Source organism: Wallemia ichthyophaga (genome assembly GCF_000400465.1).
Source record: "Wallemia ichthyophaga EXF-994 unplaced genomic scaffold scaffold6, whole genome shotgun sequence".
In the NCBI taxonomy this organism is placed as follows: Eukaryota; Fungi; Basidiomycota; class Wallemiomycetes; order Wallemiales; family Wallemiaceae; genus Wallemia; species Wallemia ichthyophaga.
Genome location: NW_008806279.1, coordinates 69,258 through 80,973, shown reverse-complemented (window position 1 = coordinate 80,973; position 11,716 = coordinate 69,258). Strand labels below are relative to the sequence as shown.

Below are 11,716 nucleotides of genomic sequence, written 5' to 3'. Positions count from 1 at the left end.
ATGGTGCACCAGATCTAGTCAAGCATTCTCTTTTTTTGTCTGTAGCAGCACCTCCTCCGCTCTTTCCAGCGCCAGATCCTGCGTGTGGGGGTAGAGTGTGTGGGTGATCCGGAACACCCCAACAGTCCTATGATGGTATGAAGTACCTGGATTAAACAAGACCTTATTGCCAATCAGGCGCTTGTTCAACTCGCCCAATTTATCCATATCGCTCGACAGCAGTTCTCCTTTGTCATTACGAGAGGGCAAGAATTCTCTGAGATCGATCAAAAAGAAGAAACCCGCGCAAGCTTTTTCATAAGGGATGCCCATGTGTCTGCACCACTTAGTAACTTTAGCGTAGGAGCCGGCGAGTCGTCTCTGGTTCTCATTTATATACCAGTTGAGGAATGTTTTATCAGAGAGGAGACTAAGCCAGAGGACCTCGGACGCGCTTGACAGCTTCATTAGCACCGAGCTGCTTGTCACCCCACCGACGAGGTCAGCATTATACTGTGAGATGAGCGCTCCAATACGCAGACCATTGCTGGCGAAATCCTTACTAGCACCAACCAACACATGCACCCTTGCCGGATCGACACCCTCTGCCGACCAATCTATCGACGCACTACTAACAAAGGGGGGCGGATTAGGTACATCATCAGAACTGAAGACAGAAAGAGCGTAAATTTCATCAGAGATGAGATGCAAATTGTATCTTTCAGCTAGACGTCCATATGCGATGAGAACATCGCGGGTGATTATCCATCCAAGTGGATTCTGCGGTGAGGCGATGAGGATTGCGCGCGAAGTGATGCCACGAGCGCGAGCATTGAGTAGCGCACGCTCATATTCATCCACACCGGCCAGCGATAGTGGGTGGACATCTTCAGGGAAATGCACCTCGATTGGCTCGACTTGCGATTGCGCTCGCAGCTCTATATCGAAACCATTGTAGTAGGGAGCTCCAATGAGAATACCCTCACCAGGCTCACAGAGATACCAACTGAGTTGGCCATTCACGGCAGACATACCAACACCTGCTACTATGTGCTTTGGAGTGTGAAAAACGGCTCAAACAACTCAAATCAGCGCATACACACCTCAGGCTTGATCTGGTCGACCGGCTTGAGAGTGTCGTTGTAGAACACGGCCATTGCAGCTGCAAGCTCCCTCGAGCAGCTGAATCCGTTGCCGTACGATAGATCGAATTTGTCAAGCTTGAAATTATCGTTGTAGAACTGGGTGTATGCGGGTGGTGAGATTAATTAATAGCCCAGACTAATCAACCCACTTTTATTATCCTGGACGACGCGTTCCCCGTTAATCAGGCGCAAGGAACACGGAACCCCCACTCACTCATCACTCATCAAGCCATTCTCCGCCACACCGGCATTTATAATTCCAGTGGGATTCTTCGATGGGTGGTAGGAATCCTTCAACACCGCGTCAAATGCCTCCAATTTGCCACGCACGCCGTTCAGGTTGTTCACGCCGCGCGTGGACATGACAGGCGCTCTACTGCTGTCATGCGCCACTTTGATATCTGCCTTGCTATCGAAAACAATCTCTAATTCCTTCACTTCCTCGGACATGGCCGTTTCTGAGTAAGCAACGTTTTCCAGGAATCTGGATCTGTTTATTAAACAAGATTACTAATTATAGACATAAAAGGTATATATTTGCCGTTTAATTTGTTTATCGTGATAAAATTTAGATACTCGTGATCCATTTACATCCTCAATCATGATCCATAGCTTCCCTGATAAGAGAAATTGTTTGGTCGAGCGAACGTCGTCTGTTAGATGGCGAAGTAGATGTAGTACCCAGTGACTGCTGTCTTGCATGATGTCCTCTTCTGAATGGCGTTGAAGGTGTGTAAGCGTATGACTGTGAGTGTCCATGCCCTGTTGTACTTGTAGGTGCGATCGAAGGTGAGCTGCCCACTGAACCAGGTGAGCTTGGTCCTGAATGTGGTGACATTGGTGAAGCTACCCCGTTAGCTGCAGAGTATTGCAGTGGTTCGTCTGTATTCGTTGGTGTACCCGGTGACGATAACGCCGGTGATGCTGGCGCATCTATATCTGCATCCACTAGTTCTGGTGGTAGTCTCTCATTCTCAATATCGGACTTTTTGGCATCATCAAAGTTTTCAATAGCTTCCTTGATTCCCTCAGCACCTAATGCCAACTGTCCAGATGGTAACTTGTTGGTATTGTGTAATGCCTTCAACTCGGATACCTTCTCACTCTCTTCTCTCAACAGTGAAAACACCCTAGCCATCTTCCCAACCGCCATTATCTTGTTCTTGACTATTTGACGACGAAGATCAGATGTGGCTGCAGCTGCCATAGCCTCATCTTGATTATTTGTCGTTATAATTGTTGGTGCTTGTATCGAGTCTTGTGAGTCTCCTTCGACCACTCCCACATCTACAACAGGCGCAGATGGTTCAACTTCAACTTCAGTAATCTTTTGATTCGCTGCTGCGATTGCGGCTGCCTCAGCTGCAGCTTCTTCTTCCTCTTCTTCTTCAAGCTCTTCCTTGGAGCAGATATTTAATATCGCTATTAACATGTCTGTGATCTTTTCACCAACAAAGGGCAAAGACCAGGTGAAAACGTCCATAAAGTTTGGAAGCCAGTAGGGGTGTGGTGTGCAATTGAATTGCCTTATATTCATCACGTTGTTTTCATACTTTAAGACAGCTGCCTTGTTGTTGTAAACGTCAAGGTAGTTTGGTGCACTGAATATTGTCATAACTGAAGGGAATCCTGTTGTCTTAGTTTTACGATACATTCTATAACCTGCATCTTGAGCTTCGTGTGCTCTAATTATAGATAATAAGTTGTTACGCTCTAAAAATTGACAGGCTGCTGTGTATCTGTAGAGTGAGGTTGTTAGAAGGGTGTAAACTAGTAGCACTACAAACTCACGTAAAAAAGTAAGAGCATCCACGAACATGGTTGTGCATAAAGGCATCACTAGACTTTTCATTTCCAAAGTCTTCAAGTGGGTCTGCCCATAAGATATCACACATGAGACCATGCGTTGGAGGTTCACGAAATCTGTCAATCTGATGAAAGAGTGAGAAAGTTAAAGTCGATAAAGATATCCACTGACCCTTCTCAAATCGTCAAGGGTATTAAGCTCTGGACTAAGACCACCATGTATACATAAGAATTGCTTGTTCATAATTGCAGCGAGTGGAAGAGCGCAGAAGCTGTCCATGCATGCGTCGTAAATAGATTCAGAGTACTTGTGTTTGCATTCTAACTTGTAAGTAAAATAATCAGTCAAATGACGGCATTCGTGGTTACCACGGAGTAAGAATAGGGTATTAGGGTACCAGATTTTGAGAGACCATAAATAGAGGACGCACTGGGTGAATTAGTTGAGGATGATGATATTAGAGAAACATTTAAATGACCCACCTCAATTGAGAAATAACCGCGATCAACGTAATCACCGAGGAAGAGGTAACGAGTATCAGCGGGATTCCCACCAACTTCAAATAGTTTCATAAGGTCGAACTGAATGGATTAATCAGTGGAACTTAACGAGGATCCCTTCAAAACCCACGTATTGACCATGGATATCACCACAAACAGTAATTGGAGCGTCAACATTTAACAAGTTCGGCTCATTCTTCAAGATTTCAGTTGCTTGGTGTAAGATAAACAGGGCTTGATGGTCATGTAAGCGACCTTCTCTGTAAAAATGATTCTTAAGGAAAGCAATATCAGGCTTAGTTGGATCAACAGAAGACCAAAATTGATCATCAGTTGGTGGTTGCATTGCGGGTGCTTGTACTTCCTTTACAGCTCTCTCTTGAGTTGAAATTTTAGAGCCATCCTCGTTGCTGTTTATGGAGTTAGTGGGATGTATATTATATGACGAGTGAAGAACGCACGTATGCACTGTAAAATCTATATCAGGCGTTGGCTTTGAAGACATTTGAGCCAATGCATTCTGAATACGCTCTTGTTGGCTTCCCATTGAGCTCGAGATGTCGTCGTTGTCAAGTCGCAAGGGAGATTGAGTGAGAATCAAATGTTAAAATGTGAATTGCAAGATGTGCTGAAATTGACGACTATGATATTTTGAAACAATTTCGAGCATTTGAGTTTGGTTCGTTTGTGAAAATTTTGACAAAATAATCACATATGAAGAAATTGAGGGAGCGAGTTGATTTGTTTGGGAGATATATTTAATTCTGTAACATAGAATTCTTTATAAATGGAAGAAAGCAGGTTGTGACATAGATGAACGAGTTTGCAAGTTAAGAGGTAGAGAAGAGAAATGGGATATGAATAGCATAGTAAGAAACTAAATGAGTTAAGAAACGAATATAAAATTTTGAATTTTTGAATTTAGAATAGGTATCAGCGTGTAGCACCCCCGTTCAAAGCTTCAACACTCGCAACTTTGATCAATAAAATAGATAAAAATGACGAGTAATGGAAACGTGTGGGAGAGTAGACAAGCAATTGCGAGTCCAGCAAGTCAACAAGATTTACTTGTGAAGGATGAAATATCTTGGCCGTCAGCTTCAGATGCTAATGACAAGAGGGAAGAGGAGCGTGAGGAGAAGAAAGATAACAAGAAGGATGATTCAATTACGAGTACGCGGAGGGGTGTGTATTCAGTAATATTCCCTTTACAAGCCATTTTAACAATCTTTTACAGGTAAGAAGAACTGGGTTAGCGTACCTGTTGAGCAAGTATTACCAGTTCAACCTCCACGTTCAAATAAGAAATCTTCTTCAAAATCTAAAGCTCAACAGCCTTCAAACAAGCAACAAAATCAACGCAAATCATCAAAATCAAAGAACTCAAATCCCCACCAATCAAATCAAAGAAAATCATCAAATCGTAGAAATCAAAAGAACCTTGATAAGAATCCAAAGGATAAGGCTTTCCCTCCCGTCGTTCCTCCTATGCCTTCCTCTTTTCAAATGTTTGGCGCTCCAAATTCTCAAGCAGGTCACACTTACGCTCCAATGCCAATGCCAACTCCTGTTACAACTACAAACTATCCTTTGGATCCTTTGAGATTCTATTTATTAGGCCAATTAGAATATTACTTCACTACTCAAAATTTAGTTAGGGACTTCTTTTTACGCCAGCAAATGGATAGTGATGGCTGGGTCGATATACCTGTTTTCACTACTTTCAATAGAGTTAAAGCTCTCTCTGTCGACGTTTACCTCCTTAGAGATGTCTTTGCCATGTCTCAACTCGTCGAAGTCTTCTTCTTCGCCGGTAATCAAGAGCCTTCTCAAAAAGAAGAAGGCGTCTTGCAAAAAGAGTCTTTGGACATGTCCCAAGTACAAAAAGAGATTGATTTCATCGCTAGCAACACAAATCCTGTTGGTAAAGTTAGGCTCGCTCATGGTGTTTGGAAGAAATGGGTTTTACCAAATGCCCAAAAGTCAAATGTTGACGTTGAATCTTTACCACAAGATGATAATGCTCAATTTGATGATAGTGCAACTCCTGTTGAAGCTAGCAATCATAATGAACAAGTTGCTGCTATGTCAGCCCAATTTGAATCTGCTGATTCACAACCAGCTCAATCTAACGAACCTACTAATCAATCTTCTCATCAAAACGCATCTTCCAATTCAATAGACGGTGGCTCATCTGACGCCATTAAGGAATCAAAGTAAACTTAATACAAAATCCAAGCTTTTTCTTTCTTTTTAATTTAAAAGTCATCAAAGTCATCATCATATCATAGTTTATTCTATTTCATACATTGTATTAAAGAGAAGAGTGTGACCAGAGTGTTAAATCTCTACTTTGACATCGACAAGAGATATTCCTACTAACGCTCCTTTCGTAAAATCGATCTGCTCATTTGTTATAATCAACGCGGATTCATGAAAATCAGGTATAAACCATATCCATCCGATTGATACTTGTCCGTACACCAATCTTAATCTACATTCTCGGCTGGAGTTGAGGATTACTTCTGGCGTAAAGGTTAAGGTTTTGATGCCCTAGCTCTTTTAGTTTGTTGTGTCGTTAAAACAGCCTACCTACTTGATCATCCTCTTCAGTCGTATATTCGTCCGTCTCTGCAAACCTATGAACCATCTTCTCTTTGTCCCATCTGTCATCTTGGATCGAAAAAGATTCATCATCATTATTTACACCGTCTTGTAACGCTTCCACATAATCATCTGTATACCTAGCAAAATGTAGGCAGAGACGGGTATTACCGAGACCCACGCTATCAAAGCATTAGCAAAGCCAATCTGATTGCGAGCCACTCACATCGTTTTAGCAAGTTTTCCAAAATTTTCACTCAGCCGAACTGTCACCCTCCATACTCTGACATTGTGACTGTTGTGTACAACCTCATTTGCTAACTCCCTCGCAAAATATTCAATGAATCGCCTTTGAGACGGTATGCTTACACCCATCCGCCATCTAGACACGTCCTTCTCCTTAGTTTTATTACTTTCCTTAGTTTTCATACGACGGTGTGTGTGCAGCTTTAGAACATCTTCTGCTCTCTCTAAAGCAGGTGGTAGGGTTGAGTTTGAGTTTTCTGTCGCTTCTGTCGTCGTTAGGTGTGATGTACTCGACGCTGCTGAGGGTATGATATGGGGTTCCACTAGTCTTTGTACTGCTGATGCGTCACTTTTAGCATGTCCCTGATGAGTTTTTAGTTGTGAAGGTCTTGATTGATCCGCATCAATCTCATTACCTGAAGGGTAGTAAGAGTGTCTTGGCCTGTTGGATACATGTCGACTTGGCGGTGGCAGCTCAGCCAATGTGAGCAGAAGACAGCATGCAATCGTCCCACTTCTCCCTTTACCGGCTTTGCAGTGTACTACTACAACATTCTCCGCGTTCTCGCTCAGATATCTCCCCATATTCTTCACAGCAACCTTTATCAATGCAAGAGGGGGTGCATGGTGATCTGGGAATGGATATCTTACCACTGATAGACAATTAGTTAGCACTAGCTGACAGCTAGCAAAAGCAACCGACCTTGATTGTAGAAATAGGCTGGATCATACTTATTCTCGTGGCACGGACACAGATTGTATATCCTCCAATTACGTCCGTGTCTACTTCTACACTCAATAACTCGTCAGTATTCCTCTCCTCCTGCGCACTGTAACCCACTCAAGCAGCTTTCTCACTTGGTCCTGGTTATTGCGAAATACCGCCTGATAATTGTCTAAAAGTATTTTTGAGATTCACGCGGCTATTTTGCTTATTTTATTCTCACTCGCAGGTGTAGGGTAACCCATTATGATGATATTGTCAGATATGTACGATAGATCTAAATCTGTATCCGTTTCTGGATCTCGGAATCTTTGCTTTGGTCCGCTAGCGACGCGTTGAATATATTTCGTCATTTGTGCCATTTTTGCTCATCAACGTTCGCGTTACCAATGAGGTGAGTGATAGCACGAAATAATCAATATCTTCCATGTCTATATGGATGCTTCTTCTTAAGCTTGTTCTCGAAGCAGGTTTACAGCGCACCCAAGTTCAGTACTCGCACTCAATCACAATGCTATGTGGCTGAGACATCTTCGAAACATAATTTGGCAGCGGATATAATCATCGCTGAATGAAGATAGCGTTAGCATGAATATAAACTGCTTTATTGATCCTCGCGCTTGTTCGTGCTCGTTGAGATTGCGCTCGCTGATGATTGTGGATTGTGTTTTTAGAAAGGCCAGCTCGACTTTGGTGATGCGATTATTTAAAGAAACAAATATATAAATACTAGATATTTACAGAGTGCCACCTTCTTTCATGAATCACAAGCTTGATAAACTTGAAAGAGAAACGTTGCTAGTAGCGTTGATTTCAAGGTGCAAAAGTGAGAATTTCTTATAATCATTATTGGAGCCTTAAAATAATGAAACACTTGAGCTTTGGAGTTGAAACCAAAACATTTGGGTGATGTATTGGATTAGCAGATACGCAGACCTCATTTCAGCACTAAACTTGACCAGACTTGAGTTTAAAATCTTAGAAAATCAGATGCAACGCGTAAAAAGTGTAGATTTGCTGTATTCATCAGAAAAAGACTGTAGTCACGAATATACCTGGTCCGACACCGACGATAAACGGCGTGGGGCTCAATACAGCCAAAGAATTTTATGATTAAAGCCTTGAGAGCCTTCAATTGGAAATGATCTTTAGGCTTGACAGAGACCCCGATTCGCTCAGGCGACTTAGCTTTGTTTCTGAAACATGACAGTGACACAATACTAATTTGAATGCATAACCAATCAGTTTACGTTACGCTGGGCGACTGAGTTGTGACTTATCTTCACTACAGTCAGATTGGAAGATTGCAGTTGTAACTTCGCAGTGTCGTGGAAAAACCTCCGCGGAAAAATTCAAACACAACGTTTGAATGCATAACCCAGTGACAGAAAATATTTACACCTTTTGAGCTCTGTTTAGCAAAGAAGCAGCAATATTTGTTAGTAAAGTAGGGCTCCTTTAGTGGGATGTCCCCTAATTCAGTAGGAATCAGATAGTTATCGAAAATCTTATGTGTCAGCTCTGTCGGTAGAGATGTTGCTCTGGATGTAAGTGCGATGCAATTCATGAGATAACATTTAGTTCAAATTCAATCATGTAGTCAAACATTGATCCTATAAATATTTGATACTTGATACACAAATACACGCATACACGCTAAATCATGCAACTATCGCTTCACGCCCTCGCTGACAGCATTGTCGATACGAGTCAAAATATCCTGCGGTACATCCGGTGTGATGGTGACTTGAGCGGTGTGCGCATTGTGCGCGAGAGGGGAGGATGAATGCGTCGACGAAGCGCGCGACGCCGGGCGGGAAGTGGGAACAGAGAGGAGGTCATCGTCAAGCGCGCCGAGAGACGCCATCCTGGGGGTGTCAGTCGTATCGGCCGTCTGCGCCGACTTCCTACGCCGCCACTGCAGGTGTTCCAGGTCGCTCGGCAGCTCGAATGGCAGCATGTACCTTGGTCGTGTTAGCCATTTTGTTGCGCTTCTGTCGAAAATGGAGTGTGGAGAACGTCTACTCACCTGCTGTCGACCTGCTCCCCAAAGTTTTCTGGCAAAGGTGGGGGCATATACGCATCGCCTGTGGCACTATGACTGTGACTGTGACTGTTTCTATTACTGTTAATATTACTGTTACTACTGCTGGTGGCGGTACTCGGCTGCACACCCAGTCCTAATCCGAGACCAACTCCAACTCCAACTCCGTTTTGCTGAGTGGGTGCACTATCCGAGTTTGGGTATAGGTAGTCAACATGGTTCATCGTCTTGGCCGGCACGCCTGGGGTTGGGTGGGTTTGCTGCGAATCAGCGGAACACCTACGCGAGTCCCACGCCTGCACGAGCTGATCGAGGTAAGCGACACACTCAGCGCTCATGCGGCTCTCAACGACGGGAGCTGCCTCGTGGCGATACTCCTTCTGCATCTTGTGCAACTGGGTTGGGTTGAGCTGGCGCAAACCCTGTAGGGTCGAAATGAGTGCGCAGAAATCCGTCATCGCCGACAGACATCCCAGCCACTGTAGCATTTGCATGAGAGGTGCGAAGTGGTGATTGAATATGCTCGCTGGCAATTTGTTCATTTTCACCCACTCCTCAATCGCGCTCAGGTTGAAGCGAATCATTGTCGCACGGCTACGGCTGAAGTACCTCTTATTGGTTATCACACGGTTAAATACCTCGCTAGACGTCCAGTAGAGGATTTGAGAGAAAATCTGCACTATCGTCGCCTCATTCACATTGTATTGCTCTAATACTAGCAGAGTCGAGTTGAGTAGATGGGTGAGCTTCTTGGGTGAGCCGTTGTCAATGTCTTCTACATTGATCTTCTTAAACTTGTCGCCGATCGTGTCGTGGGTACCTGAATTACCTGCATTTGCTAAAGACGACAGAGATGGCGAACTGGGCAAGGTGGTATCTGAAGGCAAAATGGATGTGCTAATCGGCCGCCGTTTTGTAGCCTCGTCAAATGATGGTGATCTGGGGGATGCCGGCGAGGTAGGTCCGAGTGAATCCGAGTGTTTTTCCTTCTTTTCATTCTTGTTATTACTGCCGTTGAAAATATCTGCAAACGAACTCGTCGATCCACCACCACCGCCCATCCCGAAAATGCTGCTGGACAAGCTTCCGCCACCGTTTCTTCGATGTCCGAGACCTCTCTTTCCAGGGCTTTTAGCGCCATCCTTGCGCCTAGTGAGCGCACGCACGATCCTCCACTCGCCGTCGAGTCGGACATCATCTAGTTCAGGCATGCTATTAAAGTCGAGAATGAGGGAGTCGAGAAGGGCATCCAGTCTGCGTTCGACGAGTCGCACGACAAAGACGTGTATCTCGTTAAGCAAATCGGCCAAGATAGCCTGCATGTCGTGAAACTCGCATAACGTCCCGTCTGCGCCGATGAAGTAGAGCCATAATGTCACGTTGTGCAACCAAAAAGCGAGTGCTGGGAGATTATCAGCGGCAGCTGATGCGCGCTGTTCGATGTTTTCAACGGCATGGTCGAAAATGAGCGAGGAGAGCTCACCACCAGGATCGCCGTAATGGGTGGCGTATCGCTGCCACAAGAAGAGTGCACTGGCAGGTGCGCTTGCGTAGGCTATGGGACGAGGGTGCGACGGGAGCGCGAGGAGGGCATCTATGGCCAGCTGTAGAGTGTCGGGATTGATAATGAGCATCTGGTGGGGTAGACACACACTCCAATCGAATACCCGCGACATTCCATCAGCTAATTCCATCTCATCCTCCTCCTCACCCTCCGCGTGACCCTCTCCTGGTGCTGCGTCGTGGACCAGCGCGCGGTCGAAGCCGAGTTCGTCTGCTGCGTGGTGAAGAATCGACGTGTTGCGCGCTGCCTTCTTCTCGCGCGCTCGCAGTTTAGTACGCGGCGTATGCGACGGTGTGAGCGACGCTTGCGAGAGTGAGAAGAGGTCGGAACTGGACTGCGCAGCCGCTTGCTCCTGTGCCCCGTCGAGTAGTTCACCGATATCGTTTGAAACGGGTGCGATATCCCTCGCGGTGCGTCCCTTGCTAGAGGTGAGAAGAGGCGAAGCGCCGTGGTGGAGGAGGAGTGCGACAATGCGCGCACAGACGTCTGGCTGACTATGCGAGTTAATAGCCGACCAATGCAGTGCCGTCCACGATTCTGCAGTCATGTTATTGTGAGGCGTGCGGATAACGTAATGGCTGACCCACGACTGTCGCTCGCGTTGGGATCGGCACCGGCGCCAAGCAAAAGAGCTATCCCATCGAGCCAGCACGACGCAGCGGCCACTACGAGCATGGGCGTGCGCTCGTTATCGCGCAGATCGACATTCACCCACCGCCGCCCTACTGCACCTAACACGCAGTCGAGCAGAGCTAGATTTGTCCATGACACCGCCTCGCTTAGCGCCCGATTCACCAGTCGCTCCTTCTCCCCAGCGCTCAGTGTGCGTGTAGGCGTCTGCGTTGCCTCTCCTCGCTCGGGTGTCAACAGCGCGTGCACATCGTCGACGGATAGGATCGGCGGGAGGAGTGCGAGTGGGTCACTGAGCAGCTTCGTGGCAGTGTGCGGACTGGGAAGCTTGTTTGCGAAATTCTCTGCTTTTGCTGCGTTCTCTGCATTCACCGAGAGATGTGTCATGGGTATATCGATGATGGTGGTGTGGTTATAAGAGAGGATGTATAGCGTGGCTTCTTTTGTTTGCCAGAATACCAAAGACAATATCG

At 45.6% G+C, this 11,716-nt stretch overlaps 5 protein-coding genes across 5 annotated transcripts; 1 reads left to right on the top strand and 4 right to left on the bottom strand.

Annotated features, from left to right (window-relative positions):
• Nucleotides 1-18: 18 nt before the first annotated feature.
• On the bottom strand, nucleotides 19-1,574 carry J056_003854 (1-aminocyclopropane-1-carboxylate synthase-like protein 2; the record flags this gene model as incomplete). The annotated part of the gene is made up of 4 exons (XM_009269063.1): nucleotides 19-1,032; nucleotides 1,083-1,220; nucleotides 1,274-1,283; nucleotides 1,339-1,574. 4 exons carry the CDS (start codon nucleotides 1,572-1,574, stop codon nucleotides 19-21), a joined length of 1,398 nt encoding a protein of 465 aa, XP_009267338.1.
• Nucleotides 1,575-1,719: 145 nt separating this feature from the next.
• On the bottom strand, nucleotides 1,720-3,978 carry J056_003853 (Serine/threonine-protein phosphatase 2B catalytic subunit; the record flags this gene model as incomplete). The annotated part of the gene is made up of 6 exons (XM_009269062.1): nucleotides 1,720-2,863; nucleotides 2,916-3,055; nucleotides 3,103-3,360; nucleotides 3,414-3,512; nucleotides 3,562-3,841; nucleotides 3,893-3,978. 6 exons carry the CDS (start codon nucleotides 3,976-3,978, stop codon nucleotides 1,720-1,722), a joined length of 2,007 nt encoding a protein of 668 aa, XP_009267337.1.
• A 451-nt stretch (nucleotides 3,979-4,429) lies between these two features.
• Nucleotides 4,430-5,651, top strand: J056_003852 (uncharacterized protein; the record flags this gene model as incomplete). The annotated part of the gene is made up of 2 exons (XM_009269061.1): nucleotides 4,430-4,616; nucleotides 4,669-5,651. The coding sequence occupies 2 exons, from the start codon at nucleotides 4,430-4,432 to the stop codon at nucleotides 5,649-5,651; spliced, it is 1,170 nt and encodes a 389-aa protein (XP_009267336.1).
• A 274-nt stretch (nucleotides 5,652-5,925) lies between these two features.
• Nucleotides 5,926-7,367, bottom strand: J056_003851 (Phosphatidylinositol 3,4,5-trisphosphate 3-phosphatase cnrN; the record flags this gene model as incomplete). Its single annotated transcript, XM_009269060.1, has 6 exons — nucleotides 5,926-5,984; nucleotides 6,024-6,217; nucleotides 6,262-6,934; nucleotides 6,985-7,070; nucleotides 7,123-7,177; nucleotides 7,229-7,367. The coding sequence occupies 6 exons, from the start codon at nucleotides 7,365-7,367 to the stop codon at nucleotides 5,926-5,928; spliced, it is 1,206 nt and encodes a 401-aa protein (XP_009267335.1).
• A 1,307-nt stretch (nucleotides 7,368-8,674) lies between these two features.
• Nucleotides 8,675-11,630, bottom strand: J056_003850 (Dilute domain-containing protein C25B8.08; the record flags this gene model as incomplete). Its single annotated transcript, XM_009269059.1, has 3 exons — nucleotides 8,675-8,969; nucleotides 9,035-11,150; nucleotides 11,201-11,630. 3 exons carry the CDS (start codon nucleotides 11,628-11,630, stop codon nucleotides 8,675-8,677), a joined length of 2,841 nt encoding a protein of 946 aa, XP_009267334.1.
• Between the last annotated feature and the right edge of the window lie 86 nt (nucleotides 11,631-11,716).